Source organism: Mesoplodon mirus, assembly GCF_964341445.2.
Source record: "Mesoplodon mirus genome assembly, chromosome: 8".
NCBI classification, from domain to species: domain Eukaryota; kingdom Metazoa; phylum Chordata; class Mammalia; order Artiodactyla; family Ziphiidae; genus Mesoplodon; species Mesoplodon mirus.
The window spans coordinates 589,505-604,694 of record NC_138984.1 but is presented as its reverse complement, the minus strand read 5'-3'; the positions used below and the strand labels follow the sequence as shown (position 1 = coordinate 604,694).

At 53.6% G+C, this 15,190-nt stretch overlaps 1 protein-coding gene across 6 annotated transcripts in view; it reads right to left on the bottom strand.

Moving 5' to 3' along the window:
* The window catches only part of PASK (PAS domain containing serine/threonine kinase), a 39,625-nt gene that overhangs the window by 6,379 nt on the left and 18,056 nt on the right, over nucleotides 1–15,190 (bottom strand). For 5 of the 6 annotated variants that reach the window (XM_082631400.1, XM_082631399.1, XM_082631398.1 and 2 more), the window contains exons 8-14: nucleotides 14,630–14,780; nucleotides 12,451–12,574; nucleotides 8,643–10,057; nucleotides 7,472–7,653; nucleotides 6,878–7,045; nucleotides 3,007–3,132; nucleotides 2,789–2,923 (exon numbers count right to left, since the gene is read on the bottom strand). In XM_082631400.1, the coding sequence (XP_082487526.1) occupies nucleotides 2,789–2,923; nucleotides 3,007–3,132; nucleotides 6,878–7,045; nucleotides 7,472–7,653; nucleotides 8,643–10,057; nucleotides 12,451–12,574; nucleotides 14,630–14,780 (2,301 nt within the window). Of the gene's footprint in view, nucleotides 1–1,756; nucleotides 2,042–2,788; nucleotides 2,924–3,006; nucleotides 3,133–6,877; nucleotides 7,046–7,471; nucleotides 7,654–8,642; nucleotides 10,058–12,450; nucleotides 12,575–14,629; nucleotides 14,781–15,190 lie in introns of those variants that run through there. The other variant, XM_082631402.1, reaches the window with a different exon arrangement.

The window sequence follows — 15,190 nt, the reverse complement described above, 5'->3', positions numbered from 1 at the left end:
TTCCTCCCTCCCCCAGATAAATATGTGAGTTTTAAGTTCTCTGTCTGTGTGCTACCAACGAAACCTCCTCAGCAGATACAGAACGACCATCTTGGGAGGAAAGACAGACAGACCACAGCAGAAGCTACAAAGACACATGGTGGGCACCTTAATGAGTGTGGGCTGGTTGCATGGGAGGTGGCCCTAGAGAAGGCCTGACTCTACCACCTTTGGTTCACAGTGAGGGCCAGTGTTCTGCCCAGAGTTCACATGGAAATTCAGAAGAGCTGGGGACAGAAGCCAAGTCTCCAAACTCCTACTTCAAGGCTCTGGCAGCTCCTCAAAGAGCAGCACTGAGTGTCAGCCATACATTCCCCAACATGTGTGGAATTCTCAACCATGTGAATTTAAAGTAACTCCCCAGGAAATGGGCTGCATTTCAACAAGCCAAGTACATTAGTCTCCTCTATGAAAGGGTAAAGTTACTAGAATATACTGCTGTCTGCCTGCACTGCACATTTGGTGACAGAGATCAACAAAAGTAGCACCTCAGTTAAGTTTAAGTAAGATTAGTACAATTTCTGACCCCATTCATAATTTGGACACCAACTGTACCAATCAACACAGTGATTTCGGGACTTCCCTGGTGGCGCAATGGTTAAGAATCCGCCTGCCAATGCAGGGGACACGGGTTCGAGCCCTGGTCCGGGAAGATCCCACATGCCACGGAGCAACTAAGCCCTTGCGCCACAACCACTCTGCCCACGCGCCACAACTCCTGAAGCCCACGCGCCTAGAGCCCATGCTCTGCAACGAGAAGCCACCGCAATGAGAAGCCCGCACACTGCAACAAAGAGCAGCCCCTGCTCGCCGCAACTAGAGGAAGCCTGCGCTCAGCAACGAAGACCCAACGCAGCCAAAAATTTTAAATAAATAAATAAATAAATAAATAAATAACATAGTGATTTCATGGATGTAGTCAGTCATTTACATCATTAGAGACAACTTTATATTTACAGATGAATATCTTTGAGTCAGAAGCAACAGTTCATGGCAGACAAACTAAGCTGAATTAATTAACTTTAAATAAATAAATGAATGTATATTTATATACACATGCATGCAAACATATACATACCTGCACATTTATATAAAGAAGCATGCATGTGCACATGTACACACATACACACGTGTGCATATATACACATGCATGTCTATACTTATACATTCACATATATATATACACTTTTACATGTATATGTACATGCATATACATACACACATGCACATGTACATATCAGGTTCCAGTTGGGAAACAGAAAGCACGCATTAATCTGAACATGGAAGGCTTCATCAAGGTTTATTAACTACAAAGGGGTAAAGAACCTGAACGGGAGTAGCTGCTCTTCCTGCAGGCCCCCTGCAAGATCCCAGCTGCACAGGAGAGCAGTTCACCAAGCAGACCCACAGAACCAGAGCTGAGAGGCAATAGGCTAATACCTAGCACTGTACATACATACATTTATATGTAATAATATAGTTCTGTAGAGTTGTGAATCCACGTTTACATATAACAACACTTATTATGTATATAGATTTACAAAGGGGCTATAGATACTTCTTGCAAAAGCTAAAAAGTATTGAACACTAGAATTACCTGTATCAGTAGCCCCAAATTAACAACGGTCGGGTAGCAGCTATTGATAAGTGACTCCTAATGTTATGTCATACTGACACTCTGTTTGCCATGAAGATTTCAGCAACAAATCTTTGCCATGAAGTACAGTAGATGCATAAATAACCTTCCAAAGTAGCAAGTGGGGAGAGGTGACATTCTTCGGGCAGAAGGATGATGACCGAAACTTACAAGTAGGTGCCTCAGAAATTTAATTTCACAAATCCAATAACTTCTGGGGGCTTATAGCTTTGAGGAAGAAATGTCAATTCATGGAAGCTGCCATTAGAAATCAAGTCAGCTCCAGGAAACGAAGAGCAAATCTGTGAATTGGTCACAGCCCCCTCCCAGGTATCTCTCCATCTTTTCCAGGGAGCTAGGAATCGGCTGGAAAGGAACTACCACAATATTAAAACTAAAACAAGAATGGCTGTCCCCCCCTCCCCACCCTGCCACCCAATTTCTCTCTCTCATAGGACACCTTTCCACTTCCCTGGTCACGCTCCCATTCCAAAAACTAACAAGTGGACTAACATCAATACACAGATAGACACACAAGAGATCAAGACAAATAGTCACTGTAAAATGAGACTGCCAGAACCACAACCTTTGTGGACTGATTAGCTGGACAGCTACGTTTATTAAGCACTTCCTGTGTGCAGGACTCGTGTGTGCTGCACAAGGGCCTTAGAGGCACTCTCTGATTTAATCCCAACAGCCTCATGACGCTGGCACTAGAATGATCTCTACGTACAAATGAGCAATGATTTCCCATTGGTGAACAAGGATTCAGATCAAATGCACAATCTCAAAACCCAGTCTGCTAGCTTTGTTGGTCCATTTTTGAGATTGGTGTGGCTATTGTAGGGATATAAGTAAACCTGAATCATCAAACCCACGTCTGCTGTCATTGCAGGATAGTACCTGGCCTCTTTCTTCCTTCCCCACCGTACTCTCTCTGCTTCATCCATAGAATTCTCTTCTCAAAATACATATCCTACTCAATAAAATCCAAAAACCGAAGGCCAGATCCAGCTCACAGAGAGAACGGAGTGTGTATCACTGATCCCTGCAGCCCTGGGCCCAGGCAGCCAAGCCCACACTCTCCCCCGGGCGGCTCTGGCCTGCTCTCACCTGTCGGAAGATGTAGCTCGCCAGGGGCTCATCGAGGCTGGGATGGCGGTCGATGAATGCAAAGAGGTCCAGGCCGGAGCCATGCTTCTCCATCACCAGCTGAAAGAACCCTTGGTTTTCAAATACATCCAGTACCTGGAAAGACACAAAGCTGGGTCTGGCCCTGCCGGGGTACCTTCAAGACAACGAACTCGAGAACTGATGTGACAGCTCTCCACCTTGATGATGTTGGCGTGCTCCACCCTGGACAGGATGGCAATCTCTAAGGTGACTTTCCCAAGTTTGGGATCCTCAATCCAACAATCCTCCAGAACCTTCTCCTTCTTAATAAACTTCACCACCACCTGCGAGGAAAACAGAGAGGAGGTGACTGCGGCCCTGCCCGCCACGCCTCTAGCAGCCCGGTGAGCCCACTGCTCTACCTCCACCCGAGCCCCACCCCCAGCCCCGCTGAGCCCCAGGGACACGAAAGAAGAAGCCTAACAACAACCCTCCGGCGCGAGCAGACAGAGAAGCAAGTCAGCAGCCGACCGGAAGTGCTGACTGGACCATCCCGATCTAGAAAGTGGGCGGACGGGGGTGACGGCGGAGCTGCAGAAAGACAGGTGCTCCCCAGAGCACCGCGTGCCACCCCAATTTCTCAACCAAGTACTGGATGTCCTGGCTGAGAAAATGAAACAAGAGGCCTGAGAGCTAGAAAAAATGAACAAAACCCGTCATTCACGTTGATCCTGAGAACTAAGCAGAGAGTTCAGCAAGACAGATGGACACAGGATAAATACAGAGAAAACGGTGTTAGTCCATTAATGATAGTCCACTGGAGTGTGGAATAGAAAAACAACACACCGTTAGTAAAGGAAACCAACACTCTAAGTCACTGAATGACAACCCTGCCCCTCAACAAAACACCTGCTCCTAGGTGGGCGCTAGGCATGTGGTGAGCAGTGACCGCGGGCCGGGCCTGCTCTGCACTTCAGCAGGAGACCCCAAACCAGACGACAGAGAGCCCCGCCCTCACGGAGATCAGCATCTGCCGGGAAGCAGACGATACACAAGATGCGCCGCGGGTCAGGAAAAGCGAGGGCCGAGAAGGAGCAGCTGAACCGGGAAGTGCCGGGTGGCGGGGCCAGGGAGGGCTTCCTGAGGCGGCGGCTTCTGACAGGGGCCGGGGGAAGGCACTGCAGGCAGAGGGAAGATGGGGGAAGGTTCTGCGCATGGTGAGCAGGCGGCACGAGGGGCACCGACGGCACACAGGGCCAGGGCAGGAGCAGGGAGACCATTCAGGAGCTTCTGCAATATCCAATCACGCCACAATAATCTGGAGAAAAAAGGTGGTGGCTTGGGTGCCAGCATGTGCATGGTGACAAGTGGACAAACTCTGAAGATGCTTCGAGGGGAGTGTCACCACGATTTAACAGGTCAGATGAGAGACGCAAGGGAAAGCAAGAAGATGAGGGTGGAAGCAAGGCTGACGGCACGGGGAGGATGATGGGGTCAGGCGGGGCCGGAGCGGTGCAGACGGCAGGGCTCGCGTTCGCGTGCTCGCAGGGAGCCGCCTGCTGCTCGTCTGGCTGCAGGTTCAGGGAGACAAGAAGGAAGGCGGCCTCCACGGCCTCCACACACACCTAACGTGAGCTGCAGGGGGAAGAATAACGGAACAAGAGAAGAGAATCCTCTTATGGTAAAGAAAGCTCTAAACATCCAGACTGAAGTCTTACCAAGTGTCGAGCAAGAATAAAGAACACACACACACACACACACACACACACACACACACACACAGAGAAATACATCCTGGTGAACTTTCTGAATTCTGAAGATTAAAAAAAAAACAAAAACAGAAAGGATAAAAATCAAGTTGCTGGCAGCAAAATTCACTTCAAAGTAATGGTAGATGACAACAGACACCATTGTGTGTCTAAAACGTTCTGAGAGGAAAAAGGCACATCTCCACTAAAATATGAGGGAAAAAAACACACCTTAATACATGCAAGGATTCCGAATGGAACACCCATGCATCCTTCCTAGGAAAATTAGTAACAAATGTATGCCAGCAAATGAAACATGAACACAGGAAAGAGAAGAAACTGGATATAAAAACACTGGAGGTTTAACAAAAGCAGGACAAGACTTGTACACTGAAAACTATAAAACATTGTTGAGAAATGAACACAACATTGTTAATCAACTATACTCCAATATAAAATAAAACTTTTAGGGCCTCCCTGGTGGCGCAGTGGTTGAGAGTCCGCCTGCCGATGCAGGGGATACGGGTTCGTGCCCCGGTCTGGGAGGATCCCATATGCCGCGGAGCGGCTGGGCCCGTGAGCCATGGCCGCCGGGCCTGCGCGTCCGGAGCCTGTGCTCCGCAACGGGAGAGGCCACAACAGTGAGAGGCCCGCATACCGCAAAAAAAAAAAAAAATAAATAAATAAAAAAATAAAATAAAACTTTTAAAAAAATAAAGTAAATGAAATAAAATTTAAAAAACATTGTTGAAAGAAATTAAAGATCTGAATAAACGGACAGACATCCCATGTTCGTGGATCAGAAGAATTGATACTGTTAAGATGGAAACACCCTGCAAATCGATCTGCACTCTGTCCTGAGAACTGGACCCCAACCCTTCAAAGTATACTTTCTGATTGACTGCTTTACTTAATAATATGTTGGCCTAATAACATTCAAATTGACATCCCTGTTTTCTGAAAGGCAAAATTACTCATGTGGCTTCTTCTTCCTTAGGTATAAAGGTCTAAAGAAACCCGCAGAGCCTTTTGGATTCCTGATCCAAACCAAGAGTGAGAAGATCTGCCCCAAATAAATTAAAGATGACAATAGAAACTTAAGAACGAGACTGCTTAGAAACACGTGACACCCAGAGCAGCATGTGTTTAAACCTCTAGAAGGTGGCCGAGTGCACTCAGACAACTCAACACTGCACAGGCTTTTATTATTAAGTAACAGCTTAGAAAACACACATTCAATCTAATAAGCTAGAAAAATAGCAAAATTAACTCATAGAAAGTACAAGAAAAGAAATTTAAAGAAAACAAAGCACATATTTGATTAAAAAATAGGCAATTCTTTGGCAAGTCTAGCAAAGAGAAGAGAGAGTGAAGACAAGAATGAGGACAGCCAAGGGGACGAGACTTGCCACAGAAACCCCTGCAGACATGACGTCACAGGTGCTGGTCACCACCGGTGTCCCCAACTCTGCAGGCCCCACAAAACTGACAGAGAAAAAAGAAAAAACACTTATGTATGAATATAAATGAAAAAATCCCAAATAAAAATATTAGCAAGCCAAAGTCAGCAACGCGTTAAAAGAATGTTATAACACAATTAAGGAGGGAGTCTACGAATGGAAGTTGACTGTTGTTATTCATATATTAATAAAGGATACAAAGATACGATCATCACAGTAGATGCTGAAAAGACATGTGATAGAACTCAACGCTCATTCTTTAAAAAAAAAAATTTAGTGAACTGAAAATAAAATGAAGTATCCTCACACAAAAGGTATCCATGGCTCCTAAAAGGAGCCATTGGAATTGACAGAGGACCAGCCCGAGGTCGGGAAGCGTACCTGTTACTCCACACGGCTCTGCGGGTCCTAGCCAAGGTGATAGCAGGAAGGAGAGGAGGCGAGGAGATGCGAGTAATAGAGAGAGAGACGGGACTGCCACTGCCGGCAGAGGAAGAGACTGCAGAGGATCCACTGAAACATCACTAAGACCAACAAGGCTTTGATACAGACCCTTGAGGTACCAACCCAAGCACGGAGCTTTGGTAAATTCCAGAAGTGACTAGAAGCCGCCGTGGTGAAGGGGTCCCACACTGGCCCTCCCAGCAATCGGCAGGCTGGGCCCGGGGACACCTGGGCAGTCTGCGGGGTTCCCCGGGACAAGCAGTACGGCGACCGTGCCAGCTCCCCCGCATCACGAAACGCCCAGGCAACTACAAATCTAATCACAACGGGACTTGGGAGGGAGGGGCGGTGGCTCTAAGGCACATTACAGGATGAGGAGTGCGGCCGGGCAGGCGGCCCCTCAGCACGCAGACCCCAGCCCTGCAGGAGCCCAGTACCTCCTTATTGGCTTCCTGGTCCACCGCCGTCCACACGAAGCCGAAGGCCCCGCTGCCGATGGGGCTGAGCGTGCTGTACTTGCGGGAGTACGCGCCCTCGCAGGCCGCCAGCCCCTCCAGCTCCACTGCCTTGGAGGGCTCCTCAATCCAGAGTTTGCTTGCGAGCGCCTGCGAACGCAAAGGCAGGTCCGAGGGACCACACGCAACGCACTGAAGGAGCCGGGCAGCGGCAGGCCGAGCGGCGACAGCGGCACCCACGCCCTGTGCTGCCCCTCCCTGCTCTTCCCAGGCCCACGGGGTCCCCGGCCCGAGACCCGCTCTCCACGGGGTACGCCAGGGGCCTCGACATGTCGGTCCAGACTGGCACACACCTGGACCCCACCGTGCACACGGAGACGCACAGATTTGAAATCCCACGTGTGGCTTGATACTCACACAGAGTGTCAGAAGACAGACCCTACACAGACCCTCTTCCCATCCCAGAGGGCACAGAGAGAGAGAGAGAGAGAGAGAGAGAGAGAGAGAGAGAGAGAGAGAGAGAGATGCTGATTAGGAGAGGCGGGCGGAAGGCAGGAGCTGACTGCAGTCACCAACCTCCCCCAGGCTGGCTCCTGTCAGCTCGCAGGTGGAGTGGGTGGAGTGGGCGGAGCCAGGCAGGAGCAGGCAGGTCCGCAGGGCCGAGTCCAGGTGGCCGTGCAGGAGGTCCTTCACCAGCCAGCAGCAGAACAGGGTGGACGAGCCCTGGAGCTCCACCCGCTTCACTTCAAACTGCACACCTGAGGACGGAAGGGGAGACCAAACACCCCCGCTGCTGTCCACAGCAGTGTCACGTCCCCCAGAACGGGAGAAAGCCAACAGACAGTGCCTGGGGGAGGGGCGAACCGGAGAAGGGCAAAGCTGAGGCTGGCGGCCCCATCACCTCCTGCCGGCGCGGGGTCAGCAGCCCAGCATGTCCTCGGGGGCAGCCGGAGGCCAGGGGACTCAGGAGAGACCCGCCACCAGCCGCCGATTCGGACGAGCCTGGAAAACCTGCCCCCAACACCCTCCACAGGAGTCTGGCTCGGGAGCCACACGTACACACACATGCCACCTAACTGTACACATCACCGTGCACACTGCCGTGGCACGCGTGTGCGTTGACACAGCCTCCTGGGAATACAGCAAATCAAAGGTAGCTATCAGGGAGGTTTACGGGTGATTTTTTCTTCTTTTTGTTTATATTTTCTAATATTTCTACAAATAACACATATTACTTATGTAACTCTTTTCAGTTTGGGAAAAAACCCTGGTAACCAACACTACAAAATCAGCAATGAGGAAACAACTGGCTGAAATATGGCACCGTTAGGAAATTAGGAAAAGAAAAAGGGACAAGTGAAGGGGTCTGATGGCCACACCCTCAGAATGGAGATTCTGAGACCAGAGCAGCCTGAACCCCGACAGCACACGGAAAACCATGACCAGCCCCTCAGCCACACCTGGCTCCTGGTGTGGCCCCCAGGAGCCCACCCCCTGCTGCACCGCACAGAAGGCCTGGGCCCCCGGGCTGCGCCCTCCCGGCACACGCACCTGTAATCCTCACTTTAAAGAGGTAAACTCTAACCTCGGTTCTTTATTTAATGTGACACCTCATTCCTGCCAAAACGATTCCGGGGGTGAAGCCCCATCAGACGCCAGGATAAGGAAGCCCCCCTGACCCCGCTGCGCCGTGCTCTCGGGGCAGCAGGGCAACGGCGGGCCCACCCCGCCCCCCACCTGCACGTACCCAGCTGTGAGCCGTCTCGGTGGTAACAGCTCCCCGCGTAGGCACCCTCCTGGATCCCGTGCTGCAGGTCGGCGGCCCTGAGATGCGCAGGGCCGTCTGCTCTCACGGGCGTGGAGGTGACCTGGAGGCTCAGCCTGGGTGCCTCTAACGGGGACGCATCCATGGGGCCAGCTCCAGACACAGGAGGGACGCAGTCCGGGCTCTCTCGGCCATTCAGGTCATAGTGTTCGGAGGACAGCAAGCAAGTCTGCGATGGTTCTGCTCCATCCAGCCCCAGACAGCTCTCACGGAACCGCTGGCCTTCCCCCAGACTGAAGTAGGTGCCGGTCAGCAGTAACAGGTCCCGGCCGTCCAGGACTTCTGACCTCTGCCTGCGTAAACCGCTCACGTCCACATCAGAGACCCCCAGCGAAGGGGAGTGGGTCCTCCCGAGCTCAGACGTAGCGCAGGAGCAGTTCGAAGAAGTTCGGTCTGTCCATTCGCTGAAAACGAGTTCCTTGAGGTTCCAGGAAAACGAATTCTCGCCAGCCTCCCGGGCCTCCATGGCCTCCGGGGCACCGGGCAGGTCAGTGGCAAGGGCGTAGCGGGCCGAGGAGCTGCCCGAGCGGTTGCCGTGCGGGTCTGTGCCTCCCAGGTCACACGAGGACGCAGGGGCGGAGGGTGGGGGCTGTTCTGCGGGGACCAGCTTGGCACAGGAGATACCCCAAGGCCCCGTGAAGCTCGGTGCGGACAGCTGCTCCTTAATCAAGCACGTCCCCAGCCATGGCTCATCCAAAGAAGGCGTCGAGAGCAAGGGCTGCACTGTCCCCAAGGGGCTGGGGGCCGAGTCCGGGCTTCCCCGCTGAGCGCTCCACTCTCCCTCGAATCCAGGGCTGCACACCGGGAGGCCCTGCCCTGCCGGCTGACCCACAGCGTGGGGCCTGGCCTTGGTGGCATCAGCCCCATGGTCTGAATCGCTAGTACCACTCGAGCCCCTCCGTCCCAGCTGTGTCTCCTGATACAGGCCACCCCTTCCAGCACCACCGGTCCCATCTGTACTTGGCACTGGTGTTTCAGAATCTTCATGGGAAGCACGTGGTTTTGTGTCCACTGGATCAGACCTGTTTCCTCCCAGATGGTCCTGCCTGAGGCTCTCTGCTGTTGCCAGCCGCTCTTTCTCTAAGACAGTGCTCTGCTGGTCCTCTGGCGACGACCGTCGGCCAGAGGCTGACGGGCATCCCCCTGGGACGTTTCGCTGGCCCTCGGGCAGTGACTGTTCCTGGGCTGGCGGGCTTCCCTCTGGGATATTTTGCTGGTCCTGGGGTGACGGCTGTTGTCCATGGGCCGGTGGGCTTCCTTCTGGCATGTTTTGCCGGTCCTTGGACAATGACTGTTCGCTGTGGGCTGGCTGGCTTCCTTCTGGGATGCTGTCCACCCTGGGGATTGTTATACGGATGACATAGTCACTTAGGAGCCACAGGAGAGTCAAAAAAAAAGAGATCACGGGGTCCCCCCCTTGATTAGAGACCCGCACCATGCATTTAACGCCATAAACTTACGACAGAAAAAACTTTGATAACAAAATTTAAAAATGAAGAACCAACTCACATATTCTCCAGATAAATCCACACTTAGCAATGATCTATCCAAGAATGGCACTGAGTGCCTAGGACCCTCTGCTCAAGGCTGTGGTCAGCAATCTCACTTTGCGGTGAGTGGGACCCCGACAGCCGTGCAGCCAGCCTCTTCCTGCCCGCAAGGTGGAGGTGTGGGAAGAAAGGAGAGGCATTGGACACTGCACGCGGTAAACCACAATGGCTACAAACACCATTGGATCTCACAGCTCAGAGAGGGCAGGGCACGAGGGGCAGGAGGCTGGAAAAGCCGCGCCCCCAGGGTCCTGAGAGCTGGAGCACAAAGCCCCCAGCGCACTCAGCATGGGTGGACCACTGAGGAAGAGGCCGCCATGGCCCACCAGGCAATCTGCGTCTAGACTCCCCTCTGCCGGCCCCGCCGCCAGCACCCACTCAGCAGGCGGTGCTGAGCGCCGGCCCCGTGTCAGCCCAAGGTCGGCCGCCAGCACCAAGGCCAACAGAAAGTGGCAGTGCCCGGCCTGGCTGGGGAGGCATGCGGCGACCTGTAAATGTTACACCAGGGGCTCATAAAGAGGTGGGGAGAGGAAGGACGCCAATCAAGGACGGGCCCCACAGAGGAGGCCGCTGTGAGTGGAGTTCTGAGGGACAGCTAAGGGGGCGAGGGCCTGCAGAGACCAGGCAAGAATGACCCGTAGCCGCTACGCCACCTCTATCTACCACCACCATCCACCCGGGCCAAGAGGCCAGCCCTGGGCCCGTCTCCAGAGAGCCGCACGGCCTCTGCGATGTCAGCAGGTGAGGTGACGAGTGAAGGAAGGAGGAAGACGGTAACTGGCCTGTGAAGGACGCAGATCGAACACTTGGAACCGCGAGACCAGAAACGTCCAGCGAAGAGGAAATGCAGGAACCGGCCCATCTAGTGGAAGCTCCTCGTTGCCCACCCGCGTCCCAGAAAATCAAGTCCACGCACCGCGCTGAGGATAGCTCAGCACATGAGCCACCGCTGAGACACACCTGCCCTGACGCAGGCCGGGCACCTGGCGCCCACACCAGCGGGTGCTCCTGGGCCCAGGCCCCACCATGAGCCCCCAGGCAGCACAGAACCCTCCCTCCTCACCGTGTGTGTGTGTGTGTGTGCGCGCGTGTGTGCACATGCACACGCACAGACACAGCAAGGAGAGCCCGCAGTCACGCTGCTCCAGCCACCAAAAGTTAAATAGGAAAAGGCCAGGAAGTTGAAGCACATGACAGGAGCCGTGTTCGCAAACCATGGTGCCACCTGTGAGGTGGCGGTTCTGAGGCAGCGCTGCAGAGAAAGGTCTCCGAGACACACACACCGCGTGTCCAGGCATGTGCACACATTTAGGACAATGTGTGCATGGCAGCCTACCTGTGCCTGTGTAACACACACTTCCATCTAAGCACACGGGGAAAGGGGTCTGCCAGATCACTGCTGGCAGTGGTTCTCTCTGGGGGACCTGGGAGAGAGTCACAGGGACTTTTGCTCTTTACCATTATTCTTCTGTACTTAGAAAAACATACACATTCACGTAGTATGTATTTAAAACATAATTTCAAGAAGACTAGAAAACAGCGTGTATGTGTGAGTGAATAAATCTCACACAATGATGAACAAAAGATGCCGGAGATAAGGGAGTGCATTCGGTGAACTTCAAGAACAGGCACCTCTGACCTGCGTCCTGACCCCAGGGCCGTGAGGGACGCCGAGTGGCGTGGGAGCAGTGCCTCCCAGGGTGAGAGGAGAAAGGTCCAGAGAGGTTGGCGCATTACTGTATGCTATGCTTCAAAGAGATTGTTTTAAAAAGAGAAACTTATTGAAAACAAACCAGAATGCTATGCACAACAGGACTGTGATAACTGAGCAAGTGGATGTTCTATTTCTACTTTCCTAAATTTTCCGCATTGTACCTCGTCTCCTCTAAATAGAATACTTTGTTATTTAAAAATGCATAGCAAACAGATTCAAATTATTTTCAGAATGAGAAAATTATGCTGGAATCAGCTCCCCGGAACCTCCCTGAACGCCTTTTTATCCATAAAATGGGGCCCGTCTCACGAAGCCTGCGGGGACCTGGCCGGGTGACACAGGAGAAGCAGTGCCATCCCGAGGGGCAGCAGGAGGTGTCACCTCCATCAATCCCAAGGACTGAACACTTCCCCAGGGTGCCTCCCCCCTGCCCCTCACACACCCGCCCCTCCCCCAGAGGACTTACCCCAGAGTGGGCAGCGCCGGGAGGGAGAAGGCGACGCGGCCCCCGGCGTCCGCAGGAACCTGGGCCCTGGGCGAGGCGGCCTGGCTCTCCACTGGCTTTGGGGTCTCAGTGTTCACCCTTAGATCTGGCAGCAACAGCAAAGAAAAAAAAAAGTGTTTTCCATTCGCTGGCTCATCCTGCTGAAATCCACCTCCTCGGCCCGTGTGACTGGTGAGCAGGGGACGAGGGGGCCTAACCTGACCTCAGACACACCACCAGCCCCACGTCCACAGCACGTCTCGGATCTGACCGCCCCTCACTGCCCCACAGGCACTGGGTCCAGGCCCACAGCCACCCTGGGCTCTCCCTGCTCCGTCCTGGGCCCCACACCCACCGACCCCGGAGTCAAACCTGCCCCTCATCTGCCGACAGCCCCCGAGGACTCTGCTCTGACGCCGGGTAAAAACCAAAGGCCTGGCGGCCGGGCCGTGCTTCCCTCCCCAGGGCCTTGGGGCCTGGCCCTCTGGCCACCCCACCACGCCCGGCTCTGCTGCCTTTCCCAGAAGGCCGCCCCTGCCTCATTCGGGCTCACAGACCCCAAGACGGCACACCCTCCCCCGCTGTGCCCTTCCGTTGAGCGCTGGTCACCTCCTACGGCTCATGTGCCACCTGCCTCCACCTGCCTGCCTACACCAGGGCCCGGGACATCACAGGTTACTGGGGTCAGAGGAGCGAGACTGTCCTTGCCACACAGCAGCCTGCATGGGGGAGGCTCTTAGAAAGGGTCCCGGCCCCTGGCTGACAGGCGCAGGCGGGCTGGCACCACGAGCAAGAGCACGCATCCCCATGCACCCAGAAACACGCACACGAGTGCATCCTGGAGACAATGACGGCGACAGAGCTTCTGTGACCCCACCCCCCATTTTCTACAAAGAAGATGAACTATACACACACACACACACACCAGGAAGAATTTGGAAATCTGGAAAAAGAGGAAAGGGAATGCATCAGTGATACAGAAAAAAACTTGAAAAAAAGGAGTCTTTGCAGACAGAAAAACCCAGATACAATGAAGGAAACCCCATATTAAGAAAAGTGGTCACAGACTTCCCTGGTGGCACGGAGGTTAAGAACCTGCCTGCCAGTGCAGGTTCGATCTCTGGCCTGGCAAGATCCCACATGCCGTGGAGCCACTAAGCCCATGTGCCACAACTCCTGAGCCTGTGCTCTAGAGCCCATGAGCCACAACTACTGAAGCCCACGCGCCTAGAGCCCGTGCTCCACAACAAGAGAAGCCACCACAATGAGAAGCCCGCACACCACAACCAAGAGTAGCCCCTGCCCGCCACAACTAGAGAAAGCCCGCGCGCAGCAATGAAGACCCTATGCAGCCAAAAATAAATAAATAATAAATAAATAGATAAAAGAAAAGTGGTCAAAGAGAGTCAGTGGCCTAACAAAGCATCTTTTAAAACCTGGACACCGTCTGACAATAAAGGTCCACATTCCAGTTGGACGCCGTGCAGCCGCGTCCCCCTAGGTGGCCACATGAACCCACTAACACGTCTACTCAAACACCACGTCCTCCCACGGACGCGCCCGCAGGTGACAACGCCCCACGGGTACGGAGCTGGGACGGCACCCGAGGCAGGGCCGGGGCAGCTCCTCCTTGAGCCTGCTTGGGGAAGGCGGGTGCCCCGGAGGCTGCCGGTCCCCTGCTTCCTGGAGCTCCAAAGCCAGAGCGGGAGCCGTGCACCGCCCTCTCATGCACAGCGCCTGCAATGTCACGCGGTGGGGGCCCGGGTCACTTGATGGAATCATGTTAAATGTTCAAAGTACTGGAAATAAACAAATCCCGCCGGGACTGTTTACTCAGGGATTCATCTGATACGCTGCATCAATCCGGTCTTCAGGCACTTACATAAAGCTACATCACTCACACAAGACCGCCAACTAGCGGCCGGTGTCGCAGACGCAGGCACGCGGTGACTCACCTGGGGACCTCTCGCGCTAACACATCTGTGAGACACGCACACAAGTGTCCCATCCCCTGGGAACATGGAAGGCCCACAAGAGACAGAGAGAAACATCAAACCCACACAAACACGGTCCCCATGACAGCCATCCAATCACCCATGGAGGCCAGGGGTGGGGACTGGGCGGCCACAGGTGCACCTGGGAGGAGGCGGCCAGCTCTCACCCTCGGCTGTGTGCTGGGCTTCCCCAGTGGTCTCCCCAGGCCCACTGTGGCTGCCAGCGTCCAGGCGGTTGGCCAGGTCTGGCAGCAGAAAGGAACTGTCACGGGCAAGGTCCATGTAGTGGTAGAAACCAGGAATCAGGAAAGTGATGTTCTAGAAAACGAAAGGACATTTCAGAACCTGGCGAGAATCCTCATGACCCACTGAACCATCCCTCCATCCCGTCGGGGCAGAGAATGAAGACAACGCCAGCAAGTCTCTGGACAAGGTTAGGAAAGACCCTGGTCAAACTCCTTCTGGCAGACCCGAAGCCCCTGATGCTCAACATGGAAATCAAAACTTGCTTCCCGTTCTCTTAGCACACCCTGACGAGACTGTGCCCACACACTCCCTGGAAGGACCCGGCGCCCCCAGTGTTCCTGTGGGGAGCCCTTGTCCAAGAGTTATTCTAACTGCATTTTCATTAACTTCAATTGAACTAAGTTTGACTTAATTTAACTAAAATTTATCTTACTTGATTCTTAGTATTTCTATTAAAGCACAGAAAGGGACCTGTTTTGGGA